The following is a 19,252-nucleotide window of genomic DNA, read 5'->3' as shown; positions in this document are numbered from 1 at the left end:
GTTGCAAGCTTTAATTCTGAATAGATTTCCCTCTTGGCACTGGCTGCTGGAAAGCCCCCCCGGCCAGTTTTTGGATTCCTTCCAGCAAGTGCTAGATGGCATGCTTTTTGGGCGTGTCAAGATGGAAATTCATCTGTAATGTCATTCCACTGTTTGCTACTCTTCCTTTTACCCTGCTTAAATCCCTCATTTAGTTCTTAGCCATTTCAGTACTTGTTTGCAAGACACCCTAAATCCTTTTGTTAATTAAGATGAATCTAAGTATATTTCTTCATTACTATGTTACAAATTTAATTAAACCACTAAAGTTTACTGGTGGAGGAGGCTTTAGTTTTCTCTTTTCAGTTACTTAACTGTATCAGATGAGGCGAAGCATATATATTCTGTTTAGTGTAAATGTGTTTTTTTACTATAGGATTTTATTTTTATTTTTGAATTTTTGAATCTTAGTTTTTTATACAGCAGGTTCTTATTAGTCATCTGTTTTATCCATATTAGTGTATCCATGTCAATCCCAATCTCCCAGTTCATCCCACCACCACCCCACCCCCTGGCCACTTTCCCACCTTGGTGTCCATATGTTTTTTCTCTACATCTGTGTCTATTTCTGCCCTGCAAACCGGTTCATCTGTATCATTTTTCTAGGTTCCACATATATGCGTTAATATACGATATTTGTTTTTCTCTTTCTGACTTGCTTCACTCTGTATGACAGTCTCTAGATACATCCACGTCTCTACAGATGACCCAGTTTCGTTCCTTTTTATGGCTGAGTAATATTCCATTGTATATATGTGCCACATCTTCTTTATCCTTTCATCTGTTGATGGGCATTTAGGTTGCTTCCATGACCTGGCTATTGTAAATAGTGCTGCAGTGAACATTGGGGTGCATGTGTCTTTTTGAATTATGGTTTTCTCTGGGTATATGCCCAGTACTATAGGATTTTAGATACACATATAAGTTCTGTTCTGTACTGCTAATATAGAACTATATATAGAACTAATATATTTTCTTTAGCTAAAGGATAGAAGAAAGAGATGTAACGAGAACTTCATTTGTTTCTTGTTTGTATTCTATTAATAACAATTCCTTAGATGTTATTTACTGCTGAACGCCATGAATCTAGGCAGTGTACTCTTAAGCTCCGCCCAATTGTATGTTTCAGATTATGTGCAAAATAAATTAGAACAAATATCCAGCAGTCTGATTAGGGGATTTTTTTTTAAAACCAAAATGAATAATAACAGTGGTATTATAACTTTGAGAAAATTAGCCACCTTGAGCCTAAATTCCTCATTTATAAAATAGGGGAAAATTATTATATTTCATAACATCTAGAATTGTAAGTAGTCCACGTGAAAGTGAATCTTAATAAGCCTTTTTTGGGTTTACTGATTTTTCTCTTGTGTATACTATTTCCCTTTTGGGAACCTAATTTTATTTTGATCAATATACTTGAATATATTTAACCCAGTATTATTTTCGTATCCTCCAACAATTTGCAGAGAGGTGAGGAAGTAGCAGAGTTATCTCCTGTATTTGGTACCCCAGTGAAAAGTTGCTGAACTGGGCTCGTAGGCAAGTGAAGTTAGTCTCACCATGTTCCGGCTCACCACCAGCTCACTAGGAAGCTGGTGAAAGCAAGCTACTCTTTCTAGAACCCACTGGGCTGCTTGTCTCACAGGGTAAGACAGAGTGTCCAGGGGAAGGTTCCTAACTTGTGGCCATGGATTTAGAACCATTCTGGAAACTGAAGGAAGGATTCTAATTCATGTGACAAGTCTGTGTCCTGCCAGTGGAAAAAATCCTGCTGAAAATTTTTTTCCCCTCTTGTTTCATTTTGTATTTGATCTAGACGCAACTCCGAAACCAGCTAATTCACGAACTGATGCACCCTGTACTGAGTGGCGAAGTGCAGTCCCTGTCCATCTCAGTGGAAGGGAGCTCCCTCTTAATAGGAGCTTCCAACTCTCTAGTGGCAGATCACTTACAGAGATGTGGCTATGAATGTTCACTTTCTGTCTTCTTTCCCGAAAGTGGTTTGGCAAAAGAAAAGGTAACATCTTTGCTTTTCTCTGAATTTTCTGTTAACAGCTTCTCCCTCAGATAATAGCTAAGTGCTCCTTGGCTAGCTGGGTCCCTTTCTTGTTTATCTTTGAAATTACATCATGTGTTTGTTATAATGTGACCAAGGAGTATGAAATCTGACATTGTTACCAATTCCTTGGTATCTTAATTTGTCTTTATAAAATTGTAATGTTTTGGAGCTAGAAGTGATCTGACACTCCATGTAGTCTGAGGACACAAAACTGCCATTTCTGTTGAATGTCTGTTGTGAGGCTGGCACTGCTGGTCACTCTGCAGGTGGTACATGTATTACAGATGAGGATCCAGAGTCTGGAGAGGTGGGGTGATTTGCTCAAGGTCACATGATTTGGAAGTGGCAATGCAGGGCAGTAAATCTAGATCTACAGTGTGCCGTCTTCAGTATGCTACAGTCTCTTCAGATATTTGTCGTCTTTGTGATGACATGAGAGAAGTGAGGGATAAGTAACTTTTGAACACCTGTGGAGTTCTTAAATATTAGAACACCTTTTACCACTTTCCTAATTATTGTAACTATCTTTCCACCAACCACTGAACATACTAGTCACACTTGGTTATTTTAAAGGCAGATACAGCAAACTTTCCCTATTTTTTTTAATAGACGTAATTTTTTAGAGCAGTTTCGGTTCACAGCGAAAATGCGCAGAAAGGGAGATTGCCCATCTGCTCCCTAATCCCACATGGGCAGGCCTCCCCTGCTCTCAACATTTTTTTTTTTTTTTTTTTTTTTTTTTTTTCGGTACACAGGCCTCTCACTGTTGTGGCCTCTCCCGTTGCAGAGCACAGGCTCTGGACGCGCAGGCTCAGCGGCCGTGGCTCACGGGCCCAGCCGCTCAGTGGCATGTGGGATCTTCCGAGACTGGGGCACGAACCCGTGTCCCCTGCATCGGCAGGCAGACTCTCAACCACTGCGCCACCAGGGAAGCCCAACATTTTTTACTCTACATTTTTACGTTCAGTGAACCTACATTGGCACATCATTATCACCTGAAGTCCATAGTTTACATTAGGGTTGAGTCTTGGGGTTGTCCCTATGTTTTTACTCTTTATCTTGGCCATAATTGTCCAGAAGTGTGGTATTCAGCTGTTTTAAGAGAACAGCAGTGTTATTATTGGAAAAACTTAAAATTTAAATATGCTGTATTTATTCATTAACAATCAGATTTTACCAGCATTAGGAATTCTTTGTTGATCCTTCTAACTTTCTAATTACATTTCACAATTTTGCTTCTAGAATGAATAATGTGTCAATTATATTGTTATAGCAGTGATTATCTAGTTCCCACACTTAAAGGTTTCTATACGCTAAAATACTGTGCAGAATATTCTTTAATGGAAAACTAATTGTAGATGGTATCAGTGTTCTCAGAGTAGACACAGCATGTATTTCTATAGTATGTATTGTTTACTAAGAATACTCAAACTCTTTGACCACATGTATATGTAAAATAGTTTTAAACATTTTGTAGTTGTAAAGATAGTACAAACTTAGTTTATTTACATTTTGAAGCAATAGTAATTTAAAAATGTCATTGCAATTGAAAGACCCTGGAATGCACTCATATATTCATTGGTGCCTCAGATGTTTGAGTGTTTCTTATCTGTAAGACATTAACCATTTCTGTTTTTTCTGTTAGGCACATCATTTTTGCTGTGAATTATTTGGAGGTTAATTACGTGATCAAGAGAAAAATTTTATCCTTTTGACTTCAGCGTTTATTGTAACTTAATATAAGAAAGCTTACGTGTTACATTATTAGCATAGTTATAATCTTATTTAGTCTGAACCATGATTTTTAGTCTTAAATTGGGATGTTTCTGAATATATATCACTTACACATTGATGTTAAAATCTGTGTACTTTTTTTTTTAAGGTATTTACTATGCAGGATCTATTACAACTCATTAAAATCAACCCTGAATCCAGTCTCTATAAATCACTGGTAGGATTGTTTCGTTTTTATAACCTGCTTTGGTTTGTTAATAATACCTGAATAGTTGAATAAAGGTAAAATATTTTCTTTTAACAGATTTCAGGATTTGATAAAGAAAACCATAAAGGTAGGAGCCTTCATCTTTGTAGAGAATGGGAACATTTTTGTTATGTATTGTTTTGTATAAAAGTATGAAACTAATAATTTTCAGGTGGAAGAATAGGGAATTTGAATTGAATCATTTGACTTTTTTCCTTGCTGACAATACCTTTTTAAATAGAACAATTCATCTGTTTTACAAATGTGGATCCTTTCCCCAAAATTTTAACATTTTAAAATCGCTATTACTCAAATGAGAAAACTAGAGACAGCATCAAGAGCCCTACGAATGGACTGAAAGCTGGTCTTTGTAGAGATACCCACTGTTTGGAACATTTGCAAAACAAAAACAAATAACATTTAGGCCACTATCTTTGTATCCTAGATAGGCCCCTAAGTACAATACATAGAGTATTGTATTAATATTGGCTTAAAGAATGAAATATCTGTTTAGTAATGTGCTTGTTTTTATTGTTTATATAGGCCTGATAAATTGCATTAATATTGGCCTTGATAATAACCTTCAAAGAGTCCATAACTACTCTGAGATAATAGACAATGTATATATTGGTCTCTGCCCCCAGTTCCTGGTACACAGCTCCCAAAATCCTTGTAATTTCCTAAGTGATAAGAACACAAGGAGCATATCTTGTTCTAGTATTGGTCTTTGACCTCCATTCTTGACACAGGTCTCCTGAAACCCTTGTAATTTCCTGGGTGACAGGAGTGTCTTGTGTTCAAATGAGCCAACACTACGTGGGTCCCTGGATGGCTCCTGGGTGAGGGCTGGTCACTGGAAAGACCAAGCCATGATTAGAAGCTTGAGGTTTTCAGCTTTGCTCCCCATTCTATTGAAGGGAGGAGGACTGAAAATGAATAATCAGTCATTTTTGTGAATAATCGATCATGAATGTGTGATGAAGCCTCCATAAATCCCCAAAGTATGGGGTTCGGAGAGCTTCCAGGTTGGTGAACACATGGAGGTGCTAGGAGATTGGCACACCTGGAGATGGCACAGAAGCTCTGGGCTCCTTCCCACATGTACCTCGCCCTGTGTGTCTCTTCTATTTAGCTGTTCAACTATGTCCTTTATCATATCCCTTTTTTTATATATAAGTGTATTTATTTTATTTATTTATTTTTGGCTGCATTGGGTCTTCGCTGCTGTGCGTGGGCTTTCTCTAGTTGCGGTGAGCGGGGGCTACTCTTTGTTGCAGTGCACAGGCTTCTCGTTGTGGTGGCTTCTCATTGCGGAGCACGGGCTCTAGGCATGCGGGCTTCAGTAGTTGTGGCACATGGACTCAGTAGTTGTGGCTCATGGGCTCTAGAGCACAGGCTCAGTAGTTGTGGCACACGGGCTTAGTTGCTCCGCGGCATGTGGGATCTTTCTGGACCAGGGCTTGAACCCATGTCCCCTGCATTGGCAGGTGGATTCTCAACCACTGCGCCACCAGGGAAGCCGCCTATCATATCCTTTAATAAACTGGTAAACGTAAGAAAGTGTTTCCCTGAGTTTTTTGAGCTGTTCTGGTACGTTAATGAAGCCCAAGGAGGAGGTTGTGGGAACCTCCTACGTATAGCCAGTTGCTCAGAAGCACAGGTGACAACCTGGGCATGTGACTGGCACCTGAAGAATGTATAGGTATGGTGGCAGGGGGTGGTCGGTGTGGGACTGAGGCCCTTAACCCATGGGGTCGGATGCTGCCTCCAGGTGGACAGTGTCAGAATAGAGTTCAAGTGTAGGCCATCCATCCGGTGTCGCAGAGAATGGCTTGGTGTGAGGAAAAGCCCCACACACTGGGTGACCAGGAGAGTCGGAAGTAAGTGTTGTGAAGTGTTCTGTATAAAAGTCAAGGGGCTCACAGGGAGGGGAGAGATGGGAGGGAAGAGGTGGGTTTTTCCGTACACAGAAGGAGGGAAGCTGAGGGTTTTTTCCTTTACAACTGCTGTGGGTGACAGGCCACAGGCTGGACTTGATGATGGACTTGGTAGTATGAACATACACGTTACAGGCAAGTTACCAGCTTACTTGTTATTTAGATCTTTTCCAAAAAATCCGTAACATCATGTAATGGCCTTTTTGTGTTAGTGTGCTCCTTGATTTTGTCTGTTGCCAGAATTGCTACCATCCCTGCTGGGACATTAATTCAGGACTTGCCATTTGGCAGACACTTGAGTACCTACTTGCTGCCAGTCATTATTCTATGACTTAACTGCCTGGTCTCCCGGGAGTAATGTAAGTAGAGGATAAGTAAATTGGATCAAAAGACATTCTGTTTTTATTTTACTGTATTATTGAAGTATAGTTGACCTACAATGTTGTTAATTTCTGCTGTACAGCTAAGTGATTCCGTTATACATACATGTACATTCTTTTTCATATTCTTTTCCGTTACGGTTTATCACAGGATATTGGATATAGTTCCCTGTGCTCTATAGTAGGACCTTGTTGTTTTCCATCCAATGTATAATATTTGGATCACAAGACATTCTAGATCACCTGCAAAGTAGGTCATCCTTACTGAAGTTGAGGATGCTATGTGATCCTAGGTTGTAGATTCTATGGCCGTGCTGTTTAGTGTAACTCTGAGATGGGAATGTCTGTATGTGTGTTGCCTGATACGGTAGCCGCTAGCCACATGGGGCTATTGAGCATTTGAAATGTGGGTAGTGTGACTGAGGAACTGAGATTTTAATTTAAGTAGCTACACGTGACTAGTGGCTGTCACGTTGGACAGCACAGTTCTAAGTAAATAGCTGCTGTCTGTAGTGTAACTATTTCAGAAAGGAATTTAGAGCTTGAAGGTATATTAAGAAATAATTCATTTATTTATAGGTATTTATACTATTAAAAATAGGTTTTCACCTTTAAGCACTCTTTAAATCTTTCTAGTTCAGAAAGACATCTGGCTAACATTTCTTACCAGGTTTGCCCAGCATCCTAGTAAAATTTCTGAAACTCAGAAAAACTGAGTTGCAGACATGTCATGCATCCTAATGACATAATTTGGATAGAATTCTTGGCTAACAGTAAAGCAGCTACTTTTAAAATGAAATGATTTAAAAACTGGTGGCTCCCCATTAAGAGACTGAGACCATCAGAAAACATGTAAGAAGATGTTTTGTACCTAACTGTTGTGTATTCCCTGACAGAGATCTTTGGTCTTACCTTACTGTGTCTATACTTTGAGGGTGCTGATCTGTTACATGGTTACAGTACTTTTCCCCTAGATTCCACTCACACATCCTTCCCACCCCTAATTTTTCCTTTCAAAGATAATGATACCCAGAAAATAGCTGGCCAGAGGATTTGGGCACTGGCTCTTTTCTTTCTGGAAGTTAAAATCCTTGCCTGTGATTGGCAAAAGAATAGATAGATATAGATAGATCAGTGGGAAAGAATAGAGAGCCCAGAAATAGGTCTACACAAACATAGTCAACTAGCCTTTAACACAGGCAATTCAATGGAGGACATATAGTCTTGTCAACAAGTGGTGCTGGAACAGTTGGACATTCATATGCACAGATATGAACCTGGACGCAGACCTTACACAAAAATTAACTGAAAACGAATCATATATCTAAATGTAAAACACAAAACTGTAAAACTTTTGGAAGAAAACATAGAAAATCTTTGTGACCTGCTGTTTGGCGATGAGATATAATACCGAAAGCATGATACATGAAAGAAAAAATAGACCAGTTAGACTTTATTAAAATTTAAAAACGTCTGCTCTATGAAAGAGTGAAAAGACAAATTACAGACTGGGAGAGGGTATTGGCAAAAGACATCCAATAAAGGACTTGCATCAAAAATACACAAAGAACTCTGAAAACTCAACACTAAAGGGACAAGTCAGTTAAAAAATGGGCAAAGGATCTGAACAGATAGCTCTCCAAAGAAGATATACAGGTGGCAAATAAGCATGAAAAGATGCTGCACGTTATTTGTTAGAGACATGCAAATTAAAACAAAAATGAGATAACATGGCCAAAATCCAGAACACCTTCAGCACTAAATGCTGGTAAGGATGTGAAGCGATATGAACTGTCACTCATTGCTGGTGGGAATACAAAATGGTACAGCCACCTGGGGAGATAGCTTGGTGGTTTCTTTTTTTTTTAAAATAAATTTATTTATTTTTGGCTGCATTGGGTCTTCGTTGCTGCGCGTGGGCTTTCTCTAGTTGCGGTGAGCGGGGGCCACTCTTCGTTGAGGTGCGCGGGCTTCTCACTGAGGTGGCTTCTCTTGTTGCGGAGCACGGGCTCTAGGCGTGCAGGCTTCAGCAGTTGTGACACACAGGCTCAGTAGTTGTGGCTCGTGGGCTTAGTTGCTCCGCGGCATGTGGGATCCTCCCAGACCAGGGCTCGAACCCATGTCCCCTGCATTGGCGGGCAGATTCTTAACCACTGCGCCACCAGGGAAGCCCAGTTTGGTGGTTTCTTACAAAACTAAACATAGTCTTACCCTACAATCCAACTGTCATTGTCTTAGGTATGTACCCAAGTGACTTGACAGCTTAAGTCCACACAGACACCTGCACGTGAATGTTTGTAGCAACTTTATTCATAATTGTCAGAAATTGGGAACAACCAAGATGTTATTTGGTAGCTGAACGGATAAACAAGCTGTGGTACTTCCAGACAGGGAAATACTATTCAGCAAAGAGGAATGAGCTACCAAGCCATGCAAAGAGATGAATGAGTCGCAAATGTGTATTGTTAATGTAAGAAGCCTGCCTGAAAAGGCTACGTGCTATATGATTCCATTTATGTGACATTCTGGAAAAGGCGAAGCTATAGTGATAGTAAACACATCAGTGGTTGCTAGGGGTTTGGAGGGAAGGGGTAGGAGGTTGAAGAGGTGAAGCACAGGATTTTTTTTAGGGTGGTGAAAGTATTCTTCCGATACCTGTAATGGTATGATACATGGCACCAGACATTTGCCTAAAACCTGTAGAACTTTACAAAGAACAAGCCTTCATGTATGCAAATTTAGGAGGTCAGGTGATGTCAGGATGGGATGCGGACTGTGACAAAACAATCTAACTGTAGTAACCTCACTGAAGGGGGTGGGGATAAAATATGCTGAGCTATCTAACTTGGGAAAGGAATGAAGACTAAGACAAAAGACAGAAGCAACTGTACATAGGCTGTGTATTCAAGGTGAGAGTTATTTCTCATGGGAGTGCTGGTTAACAGTTCTGAAACCATGATACACGTATGCTGGAATTGAACAATTAAGTAAGTGGATAGAAGATGGCGGGAGCCAGGTGTTCACTGCTGGAGCGGGACTTTACAGATAAACAAGGGGAGGAGACTGGGATGATCCATACGGTAATGGCTTAGTTGGAGACATTAGTATGAACTCATGTTTAGCTTAATATAGATACAGATGATACATAGAGATATTTATAGATATGTTTGTGTACACAGGTTAGTGTACGTTCATATTTCCTTGCTGTCTCGGCTGAGGGGCTGGAAGCAGTGACACCCCAGTTGTAATGAGCACACCTCGAGCCCAGTTTGCAGTACTAAGATTCGGTTTCTAATACCATTCCATAATAATAGGAACCAGGGCTCCTTGGAGCAGTGGTTGATTGCAGGAGTGGAACAGAGACTATACAAGATGAGCTTGGAGCCCCTTACAGTGCTAGAACCTAAGGAAGTGCTTAAGACAAAAACCCATGATGAAAGTGCTCCCAGAGGCCAAAGCTGGAACAATTGGAGCAACAAAATAAAAGAGTGGGTTTTATCAGTGAGTTGTAGAATTACACGTGAATTATAATTACCAGGGTATAAAACAGGAGTCTATACGGATATAAATAAATGACTGGATAAAGGAGGAGACTAGACGTATCCTTCTTGGGTGAGGGTGTGGAGGGGAGAGAGGGGAAGTGGAACTAATTAGGGGCCTGCGGAAAGCACTGCAGAACTGGGAAAAGGCACCAGCGTTAGAAATGCTGAGGTGGAAGAACACACCGCCAAAGATGACCTCCTGCAGGATCTTGAAGATTTCTGTCAAACGTTGACCTTTGTCCATAGAGGGAGCCAAGATCTGCCCTCAGCATGACAGCAGGAAGGGGTGAGGTGAGAACCGGCTGATAGGAAATGGTCAGAAGAAGAGGGTGGACGAGACAGAAGAGTTGCAAGGCAATGAATATGAAAGAACAGAGTTTGTATCTACAGTGGGGAAGTAAAAGAGAGTGTGTTGTATGATATCACTTATAGGTTCATTTGTGTCATACTTTAGATTCCACATATCTATGAAACAGACTCACAGACATAGGGAACAGACTTGTGGTGGCCAAGGGAGAGAGGGGATGGGAGAGGGATGGAGTGGGAGGCTGGGGTGAGCAGATGTGAGCTATTACATATGGAGTGGATAAATAACAAGGCCCTACTGTACAGCACTATATTCAGTATCCTATGATAAACCATAATGGAAAAGAATATGAAAAAGTGTATATATGTATAACTGAATCACTTTGCTGTATAGCAGAAATTAACACAACATTGTCAATCAACTATACTTCAATTTAAGGAAACAGTATATTGTATCTTCAGTAGAAAAGAAAAATAAGCCCTTAACTTGGCTGATGCAGAAGTCCATTCATCTCTTCCAAGAAAGTGAAAACTTCTAAAATTTATACTCATGACTTAAAAAAGTTTCAGGGAATTTCCTGGCAGTCCAGTGGTTAGGACTCTGTGCTTCCACTCCCAGGGCCCTGGGTTTGATCCCTGGTCTGGGAACTAACATCTCACAAGCTGCACGGCGTGGCCAAAAAGAAAAACAAATTTTGAACTATTCAGAAGGGTATGAAGTTAAAGAAGAGTAGGAATTTCTGTTCATATTCTCTAATTTCACTTTTTGCTGATAACTAGAATGAAGAGTGTCTTGTTTATCCTACCAGAAGTTAGTTCACAGGTGTCAAAGTCTATATGTAATCAAAACATATACTCATACATGGAATCATATTATAGATACTGTTGGGCAATTTGCTTTCTTTATCCACCAATATATCTTTCTCTAGCCGTGTACTTGGACTAATTATTTTTTAGAATGTATTTAATTAACCCCCTGTTGATGGAGATTTTATTGTTTCATTGCTTGGTTTTTGCCATTAGAAGCATGCAGTGTGCAGTGCTACACCCTTTTGGGAAAGTATAGCTGTGTAAATTCAGAGAGGTGGAATGACTAGGTGAAAGGGCACTTGCATTTTGAATATCCATAAACACTGACAAATTTCCCTCCTAAGTGAAAGAGCACGCCTGCTTCCCCGCTCCCTTGCTGACACTTAGAGCGCTAAGATTAAAATTTTGGTAATACGTTTATCGGGAAAACACGATCTTTCTGTTGTAGTGTTAATTTGCATTTATTTATAATTTTGTTCATGTTTATTCAACATTGAAAATTTTTTCTGTGAACTTTGTCCATGTCTTGCCCTATTTTTCTGTTTTCTTACTGATTTGTTAAAAACTCTTTGATGTTTATGAAGATTAGTTCTCTGTCTCTGTATTATGCCAAATAGCTGTTTCCAGTGTATCACTTGTCTTTTGACTTTGCTATTTCACGCCACATATAAGTTCTTAATTTGTACGTTTGATGACTATTTCTCCTTATTGCTTGTAGGTTTCTGTATCATGCTTGGAAACGCCTTTCCTCAGAAATTATTCTTAAAATATACATGATGTAAAAAAGATAATGTTATAAAACCAAGATTGCATAAACAGTGATTGAGCAACAGTTGAATGAAAGAAAGTTGTAAAACGAAACTATACACGTTGTGTCCTTTAGGTTTTCTCATGGAGTTTCTGAAAGAATTGGCAGAATATCATCAGGCTAAAGAGAGTTGCAGTATGGGAACTCAGACAAGTTCAACATTTCCCGTCAAAGACTCCCTTGGTAATTATGGTCTTCCATAATTTCACTTCTTCCATTTTCTCCTTTGAATGAAGGAGATGACCTGATGTACAGTATTATGTATTTGTTGCTTGACTGGGAGGGATGCAGGCTGCTGGCGGTAGGGGCGCCTATTTTTTCTGGGATCACTGCTGGGAGGGACCAGGAATTGCTCTCCAGGGCTGCTCCTCCCTTCATGGCCGCCAAGGCTATGGGGATTTGCTTTCCAAATCTCGTGGGGATCCAAAGGCCCACTTCCTTGTCTGTTGGGTTGAACCTCTCTTGACTGGGAGGTTCTTCCCTGTGTCTCATCTAACTTTATAGCCACTAAAGTGAGAAGATCTTAGACTATTTGCATTGCAGAGAACTAGAGAAGTGAGTGGGCCATCCCTTCATTTTATAAGTTGAGAAAACTGAGGTCACCAGAGGAAGAGCAACTTGGCAATGCCGAGTCTCGGTCAGAACTGATATGAGTCCAAGTTTTCTGGTCAGTGATCCAGAGCCTTTTCTGCTGTGCAGGCTTTCTGTAATACCATCCTGCCCCTGAGTTGTGTGCTCAGGAGAGAAGGGAAACAGCTGGCTAATAGGATATGGTTAATCGATTTCTTGGCCCTTCCTTACTCTTAAACTGCACTAGTGCCTTTAACTTGTAAAAACATAAGTTCGTAACTTGTAAAGACCATATTGTATGACTGTGCCTTTCATTTATTTAGGTGTAGGTTTTAGTCCATTAGAAACATAGAACATGCTTATTCTACAGCAGTTCTGTTCAATAATATGAGCCACATGTGTAATAAAAATTTTCTAGTAGCCAAAGTAGAAAAGGTAAGAAGAAACAGGTGAAATTTGTTTTGGTAATATATTTTATATAACTTCGTATGTCTAAGATATTATTCCAATATGAAATCAATATGAAAAATATTAATGAGGTATTTTACGTTTATTTTTTTGTACTGGGTCCTTGATATCTGGTGTGTCTTTTACACTTAGAGTACATCTCATTTTGAACTGGTCACATTCCATGTACTCAGTATGGCCAAATGTGGCTAGCGGCCTGCATTGGACAGTCCAGAGCATTTGGAAAATCCAGAAAAGTAGATGGAAATTGTTGCCGACGAGAGACATACCGCCAATATTTTAATCTGCTTCTGCCAGCCTTTTCTTCCTATGCCTGCTTTTTGGTGGTATTGGTGTTACACATGATTGAGATTGTATGCGAGGGCCAGGTTTGCAGTGTGCTACGTGGTTGGTTTCAAATCCACAGTTGGTTTGAGGGCTGCAGGTCTGCCGGAAAGAGTGCCAGAATGCGAGGCAGTCATAGACCTGGCTTTAGCCCCGCTGACGCCATTATAGAGTTGCTTAGCCCTCTGGACGTCACTTCAACTGTATGGGCGTCTGTTTCCTCTTCTGTGGAGAGGAGGAGTTGAAACACATGATCTTTGATTCATCTTAAGGTCAGTGTTTTGAAAGTGAGTCAGCTTTAACCAAAGTCCAATGAAGAGCTCTCTCCCATGGCATTTAGACACTAGAAAGAGATGCCCTTGTTTTCTGACTTGAACTGTACTTTTTTTCTTTTCCCCTGACATTTTATGATGAGGATTCTCAGACATTCAGAAAAGTTGACACAGTTTTACAGCACACATTTGTATACCTCAAGTCTGCCATGAAATTTGCATTATACTTGCTTGATCACTTACCTGTCCATCCATTAAGTTCTCTCACTTTTTTGATGCATTACCAAGTAAATTGCAGACATCCTTACACTTTCCCTTAAGTACACTCTTTGTGTTTGAACAGAGCTCTGGCCTCTTGCTCACCTGCCCACGTTTCTCTAACCTTTCCTGTGTTGTTTTTTGATAGCTGAGAAGCTTCAGCTTATTGACGACGAGTTTGCAGGTGCTTACCCTCAGCATCCAAAGTTAGAATCTTTAGAAATCAAGTTAAACGAATATAAGAGAGAAATTGAACAGCAGCTACGGGCAGAAATGAGTCAAAAGGTAAGATTTATCATGTTATAACCAAGAGTGATGTTTTTGCTTGTCTTTTAATGTCTTCATCTTAGGTATATGGGGAAATAACTAGAATCTTTACTAATGAATGTGATACTATACTGTTGTGCATGTTATTTCTCTTTCCAGATGATGTCATTTCTTTATGACTTTTGAACGCACCCTATAAGTACAGTGAATGAGATGAAACAAAGACGAATTAAAACTAAATATATCTAGACAGCATTAACGTTAAACCTAACAGTGAAGAGAGAATGTTACTGTTTCTTTAGTATAGTTATTGGCATTTACAATTATTTGTCATCAATTGGCAGTTGAAGTATTTTAAAGATACTGAAATAGCGAAAATTAAAACGGAAGAGAAAAGAAAGTGTGAGAAGGAGTTAGCTGAGTTGCGGAATGGATTTGAGAGAGCTTGTCAAGCAAAATCTGAAGCCCTGATTTCTCAGCAAAAGATGACCCTTAAGAGAATTCAAAAGCACCAGGAGGTAATATTCTAAAATCATTTACCGGGTGGCTATTTCCGGGCCGTTTCCCAAGTAGGGACTGGGGTCAAGAACACAAGTAGAAGCATGGGGCTTGGAAAGGATGTGCAGACACCCTTCCTCTGAGATGGCTGGAGGGAAAGGACCGGGGACGGGACCATCCATGCTGGCAGTGGGAGAAACTCGTACCAGAGAGGCGGCAGATTTGAGGCTTCGGTAGCAGCCTGGGGGAGAGGATCAGAGGTGTGGAATGGCTGCTTGCAGTAAAGGAAGTGCAGCCCTGGGAAGCAGATGGGGCTGCCTGAGCTATGTTGAGGCCCCAGCCGAGGTGGGCAGCCTGGAATGGCAGTAGACCAAATCCAGTGCTTACAGGCGATGGCTCTGGTGCAGCTCTCAGGACGATGTGTAGTGTTGGTGAGGGCAGAAGGATAGAGGTGCTTGGGGAGGGGAGCTCGAGAGCACCGAATTTCTTTGGCTTTGGAAAGGCAGCCCATTCCGTGGAAGACATGGGGGTTGGGTGGGGTGAGGAAGGCAGCCCAAGAGGAGGCTAATATAGGGCAGCAGGGAGGGTGACGGGGCCGTCTGGAAGACATCGAGAAGCAGGTCTGAGGATTCCTATGGGTGGAAGAAGGACGGGCCAAGAGGACAGAGTTGCAGGTGGAAGTTTCAGGTCAAGACTGGAAACGAAGCATAGTGTGCTGCCATGGGGGCAGAGGTGAGGTCCCCGGAGTGGAGGCGTCCAGGGCTGCCAGGGTCATCCATGTGGCCATTTGATCTTGTCCCCCAGGAAGGTGGCTGGACGGGAGGTGGAGAGGTTGCCAAGTGGCGGGAGGGCGTGTTGGGAGGGATTGGATCCATTGCTTTGGGAAAAACAGGTTCCTTTGCCAAGGGCATGTCTTAGACCAGGCTGGATCTGAGGCCTTGTTTCCTATGGACAGCAGGAGCTTCTATCAGGAAGTTCTGTTAAAAGTAGCAGGCTTCCTCCCAGCGTCCACCCTTGCTTAGAGCTTCTCAATAAGACCCAGTTATTTAATGGTAATTGTACCCCCTCTACAAGTTGTATATAGCAGTTCTGCGAATTGGGCTTGCTTAGCTATAAAATAAATGTTGGAGGCACAGGTGTTTGAGAAGCTTGGATTATGTTTATACTAACGGCGTCATCTTCAAGATAGGTGATTGACTAAGTCAGAAAGAAAGACAAATAGCATATGATATCACTCATATGAGGAATCTAAAATATGACACAAATGAACCTATCTATGAAACAGAAACAAAATCAGGGACATAGAGAATAGATTGGTGGTCCCCGAGGGGGATGGGGGAGGGGGGATGGAGTGGGAGTTTGGGATTAGCAGAGGCAAACTATTACATACAGAATGGATAAACAACAAGGTCCTGCTCTAGAGCACAGGGAACTGTATTCATTATCCCTGTGATAAAGCATAATGGAAAAGAATATGAAAAAGAATATGTATTTGTATGACTGAGTCACTTTGTTGTACAGCGAAATTAACACAGCATTGTAAATCAACTATACGTCAATAAAATTAAAAGATAGATGACTGACTAGATCAGATCAACCAGTTAACAGACTCAAACCCTCGTTTAGTCACCTGATTCTCTGAAGGCACTAGAGAAGGTTGCCATCCTTGTGAAGAGCACCGTGGCTTTATTCCACCACCTGGAATGCCTCTCCCCTTCTCTGCCTGATAAAACCATCCAGTCCTTCAAAATCCAGCCGGAATGTCACGTCCTCGTGACGCCTTTCCTGACCCCCACTGATGGAGTCCTTTGGGCTTTGTTCGTGCTGTCGAGTGTTGATGTACTTTGGTTGTGAAATCATCACACCGTAGTGTGACTGTTGGTTTGTCTCTCTCTCCCTGACTAAACTGTGAGTCTTTTAAAGGTTGGGGACTGTCCTATATCTGTCCATCATTGTGTATCCAGCTCCCAGTGTGCCCTTGGACATGTGACAGGTGTTCAGGAAACCCTTGCTGAGGGAACACATACATGGAAGTGTGGCCATTCATTCAGGACATCAGGCGAGCTTGCTGACTGAGCCAGAATGACCTCTGAATTGAAACTTTCAGACAGCGATGGAACTATGGGGATTCTTTTAAGATTTATTGCTGAATACGCATTGGTTTCATTTTTTCTTGCTGAACAACTTAGCGAAATTTTGTAAGTGTCTGAGAGATGTTAATTATGGAATAAAATAACAAGACAAGGGATGTTAGGAATATAGGGTAATGTGGCTTAACAGCCCTCCTTAACAGGAGGAGGGAATAAATTTTTGTGGAAAAAAAGGCAGAACATATACCTCGCATTGGAAACTCTTGAAAGTGAAATTGTTCCTCTAAGTGTCCGTACTTTGCTTTCTGGAATTTAGGAAGCAGGGTATTAGTTCAAATCTCTTTTGTTTTCTTTAGCTTGCTTGCTAAAAATTAATACTTTCCTCTACAGGATGAAACAAAAGAAATATATACTCAAAGGCAGCTTCTCCTAAAAGATATGGATTTTCTGAGAGACAGAGAAGCTGAGCTGAAGCAAAGAATTGAAGCTTTTGAATTGTAAGTAATGTGTATTCATTTTGGACATTCAGAATGAATGAAATGCAAAAAAGAACTACTAAAATGTCTACATAGTCTAATGTTAGCTGTAAAATAGAGTTCTTGGTTGTAAGGGTGATAGCACCTAACTTTCAAAAGGCACAAGTTAAGAGAAACAGGGACGAGGGTTTCACTTTTGAAATATTAGACACTGGGATGAAAGCAGAAGGAGACACCATCGTCAGGCTTCAGTGAGACCAGACAAATGATACGCAGAAGCGAATAACGCTTTAACAGATCATACGTTTCGCATTTATGTTCAACCATTCAAATCTCAGTTTCATGTGCGTGTAGTAACTGAATTCCAGAGAGTCAGACCTGCCACACTGACCTGCTCTGCTGGCGAAAAAGGGAAACACGGTGGCTCTGAGTTGACTTGTACTAGGTGAAAGTATTTCTTGTGATGTGTGTGTTGCTTTTTCCAAGTGCTCACCAACGTTTCATTCTTCACTTCTTACCTGGGATTCATAGCAAGCTCAGCAGTTTTATAGTTTATGGAGTAAGCCTTCTTTCCCATTTGGTGTGTGCCATTAATTGGCACTCACAGATCCAGGAGCCTTCTTTCATTAAAGGATTTGTCTTCATCTTCATTGATGTGGTTTTCTCATTTATATAAGCTCGGTTTGTTTGATTTCTTCTCTCTGCCAACCTTACTCTCTTTCTGGCAACACCGAAGAGGTAAATTGATCATAAGAGAGAGAAGGAACACAATTTGGGTAGAGATAGTTCATGATTATGTAATCACTTATTTACCTCCGCTTCCCCTCCTCCTTCTCCCTTCTAAGCATAGTATATAAGCTAAATAAATGTACTGGTTTACTGCTCCTTTGTGGACAGATTAACCAGCAGAGGGAGCAAACACACAGAGCTTTTATCCTTTGCTTGGAATAGTCTGGGTTCCCTAGCACTTCTCATTATGGCTTGATCTAAGTCCCTGTGAACCCAGTTCCTTGGCTCTGGAATTGATCTTGTGCTTGATTTCAGGTCTCACCAGGAAGATCATTCCTTTCTTCGGTGTTGGGACTTTCTGATTGATCCATCGATCTTTTGCTCTCTTTTCAGTATTTACTTTTCCGTATTGAATTAGTAGCCTGTGAAATGCCAGAATGAATCTTCTGTCTTTAATAGCTATGGGCTAGTCAATTAAATCTTACAGTTAGAAACACTATTATAGAAGAAACAAGCACTTAAGTGCGCTAGCTGAAGTTTGGTTTGTAGCTTTGTAACAAAAAACATCATTCTTTCACCCCTGAATTGATTATGGCTACTTTCCACTTATGACCTTTTTTTTTTTTTTTTTTTTTTTAAGTCCGAACCATCTCCTGTGAGAAACCACTTTGGTTTTGGCACTTTCCCACTCCCGCCAGCCAGATGCCACCATAGAGCTCCATTTGCTAGTTCAGATCCATCGTCACTAGGTCAGCTCATTATAAAAGAGGTGGGAGACTTCTGGCTCTTCGTTCGCATTTACTCCCCACAGCCGTGACAGGCACAGAACAGTTGAGTCTGTGGAGCTAGAAACACATGGTATCTTTTTCCCCTAAATTCTTCAAGTATTAAAGTTTGCTGATTTGCCTTATCTGTTTTTGCTAATTTCAGGGCCCAGAAGCTACAAGAAGAAAAAAACAGAAGCATGACTGACGGGCTTAGGAGGCGGGAGCTGAATATAAAGCGTATTGAGGAGGCCTATGACCAAAAGCTCAAGAATGAACTTCTAAAGTAATTCTTTGGCGTCTTTAAAAAAAAGTATCATGTTTGAATTAAGTTGATGGAAACACAGCAACACTAATGAACTAGATAAGACTAATATTTTATGGCAAAATCCAGTATTTAAAAAAAATACGTGTTTTCATTGGCAGTCAAGCCTTTCCCATGAGTATTTGAGTTAAGATGGTTTTAAAAAGATATAGTACAGAGAATAGCATCCTCTGTTCACTCTTGTCTCTCCTCTGGTATTTATTGAGGGCCTGTGATTTGCTTGAATTTCTTAGGGCACCTTGTAACTTGCTGAAAAGCTATAAAATGGGAATTATCGTCACTTTTATCTTTTCCTCTACCCCACTCATAGTGCCATTAAGATGGGGATGTCTAATAATTTATGAAT

At 40.7% G+C, this 19,252-nt stretch overlaps 1 protein-coding gene across 5 annotated transcripts in view; it reads left to right on the top strand.

The window, feature by feature from the left end:
* Positions 1-19,252, top strand: part of OFD1 (OFD1 centriole and centriolar satellite protein) — a 63,679-nt gene that overhangs the window by 2,969 nt on the left and 41,458 nt on the right. For 4 of the 5 annotated variants that reach the window (XM_060137850.1, XM_060137851.1, XM_060137848.1 and 1 more), the window contains exons 3-10: positions 1,859-2,059; positions 3,984-4,052; positions 4,140-4,170; positions 11,941-12,048; positions 13,906-14,042; positions 14,369-14,542; positions 17,003-17,109; positions 18,748-18,867. In XM_060137850.1, the coding sequence (XP_059993833.1) occupies positions 1,859-2,059; positions 3,984-4,052; positions 4,140-4,170; positions 11,941-12,048; positions 13,906-14,042; positions 14,369-14,542; positions 17,003-17,109; positions 18,748-18,867 (947 nt within the window). The remainder of the gene's footprint in view (positions 1-1,858; positions 2,060-3,983; positions 4,053-4,139; positions 4,171-11,940; positions 12,049-13,905; positions 14,043-14,368; positions 14,543-17,002; positions 17,110-18,747; positions 18,868-19,252) is intronic. The other variant, XM_060137852.1, reaches the window with a different exon arrangement.

This window comes from Lagenorhynchus albirostris, chromosome X (assembly GCF_949774975.1).
Source record: "Lagenorhynchus albirostris chromosome X, mLagAlb1.1, whole genome shotgun sequence".
Taxonomy (NCBI): domain Eukaryota; kingdom Metazoa; phylum Chordata; class Mammalia; order Artiodactyla; family Delphinidae; genus Lagenorhynchus; species Lagenorhynchus albirostris.
Note: the sequence above shows the minus strand (reverse complement) of the source record. Positions and strands in the feature narration are given on the sequence as shown.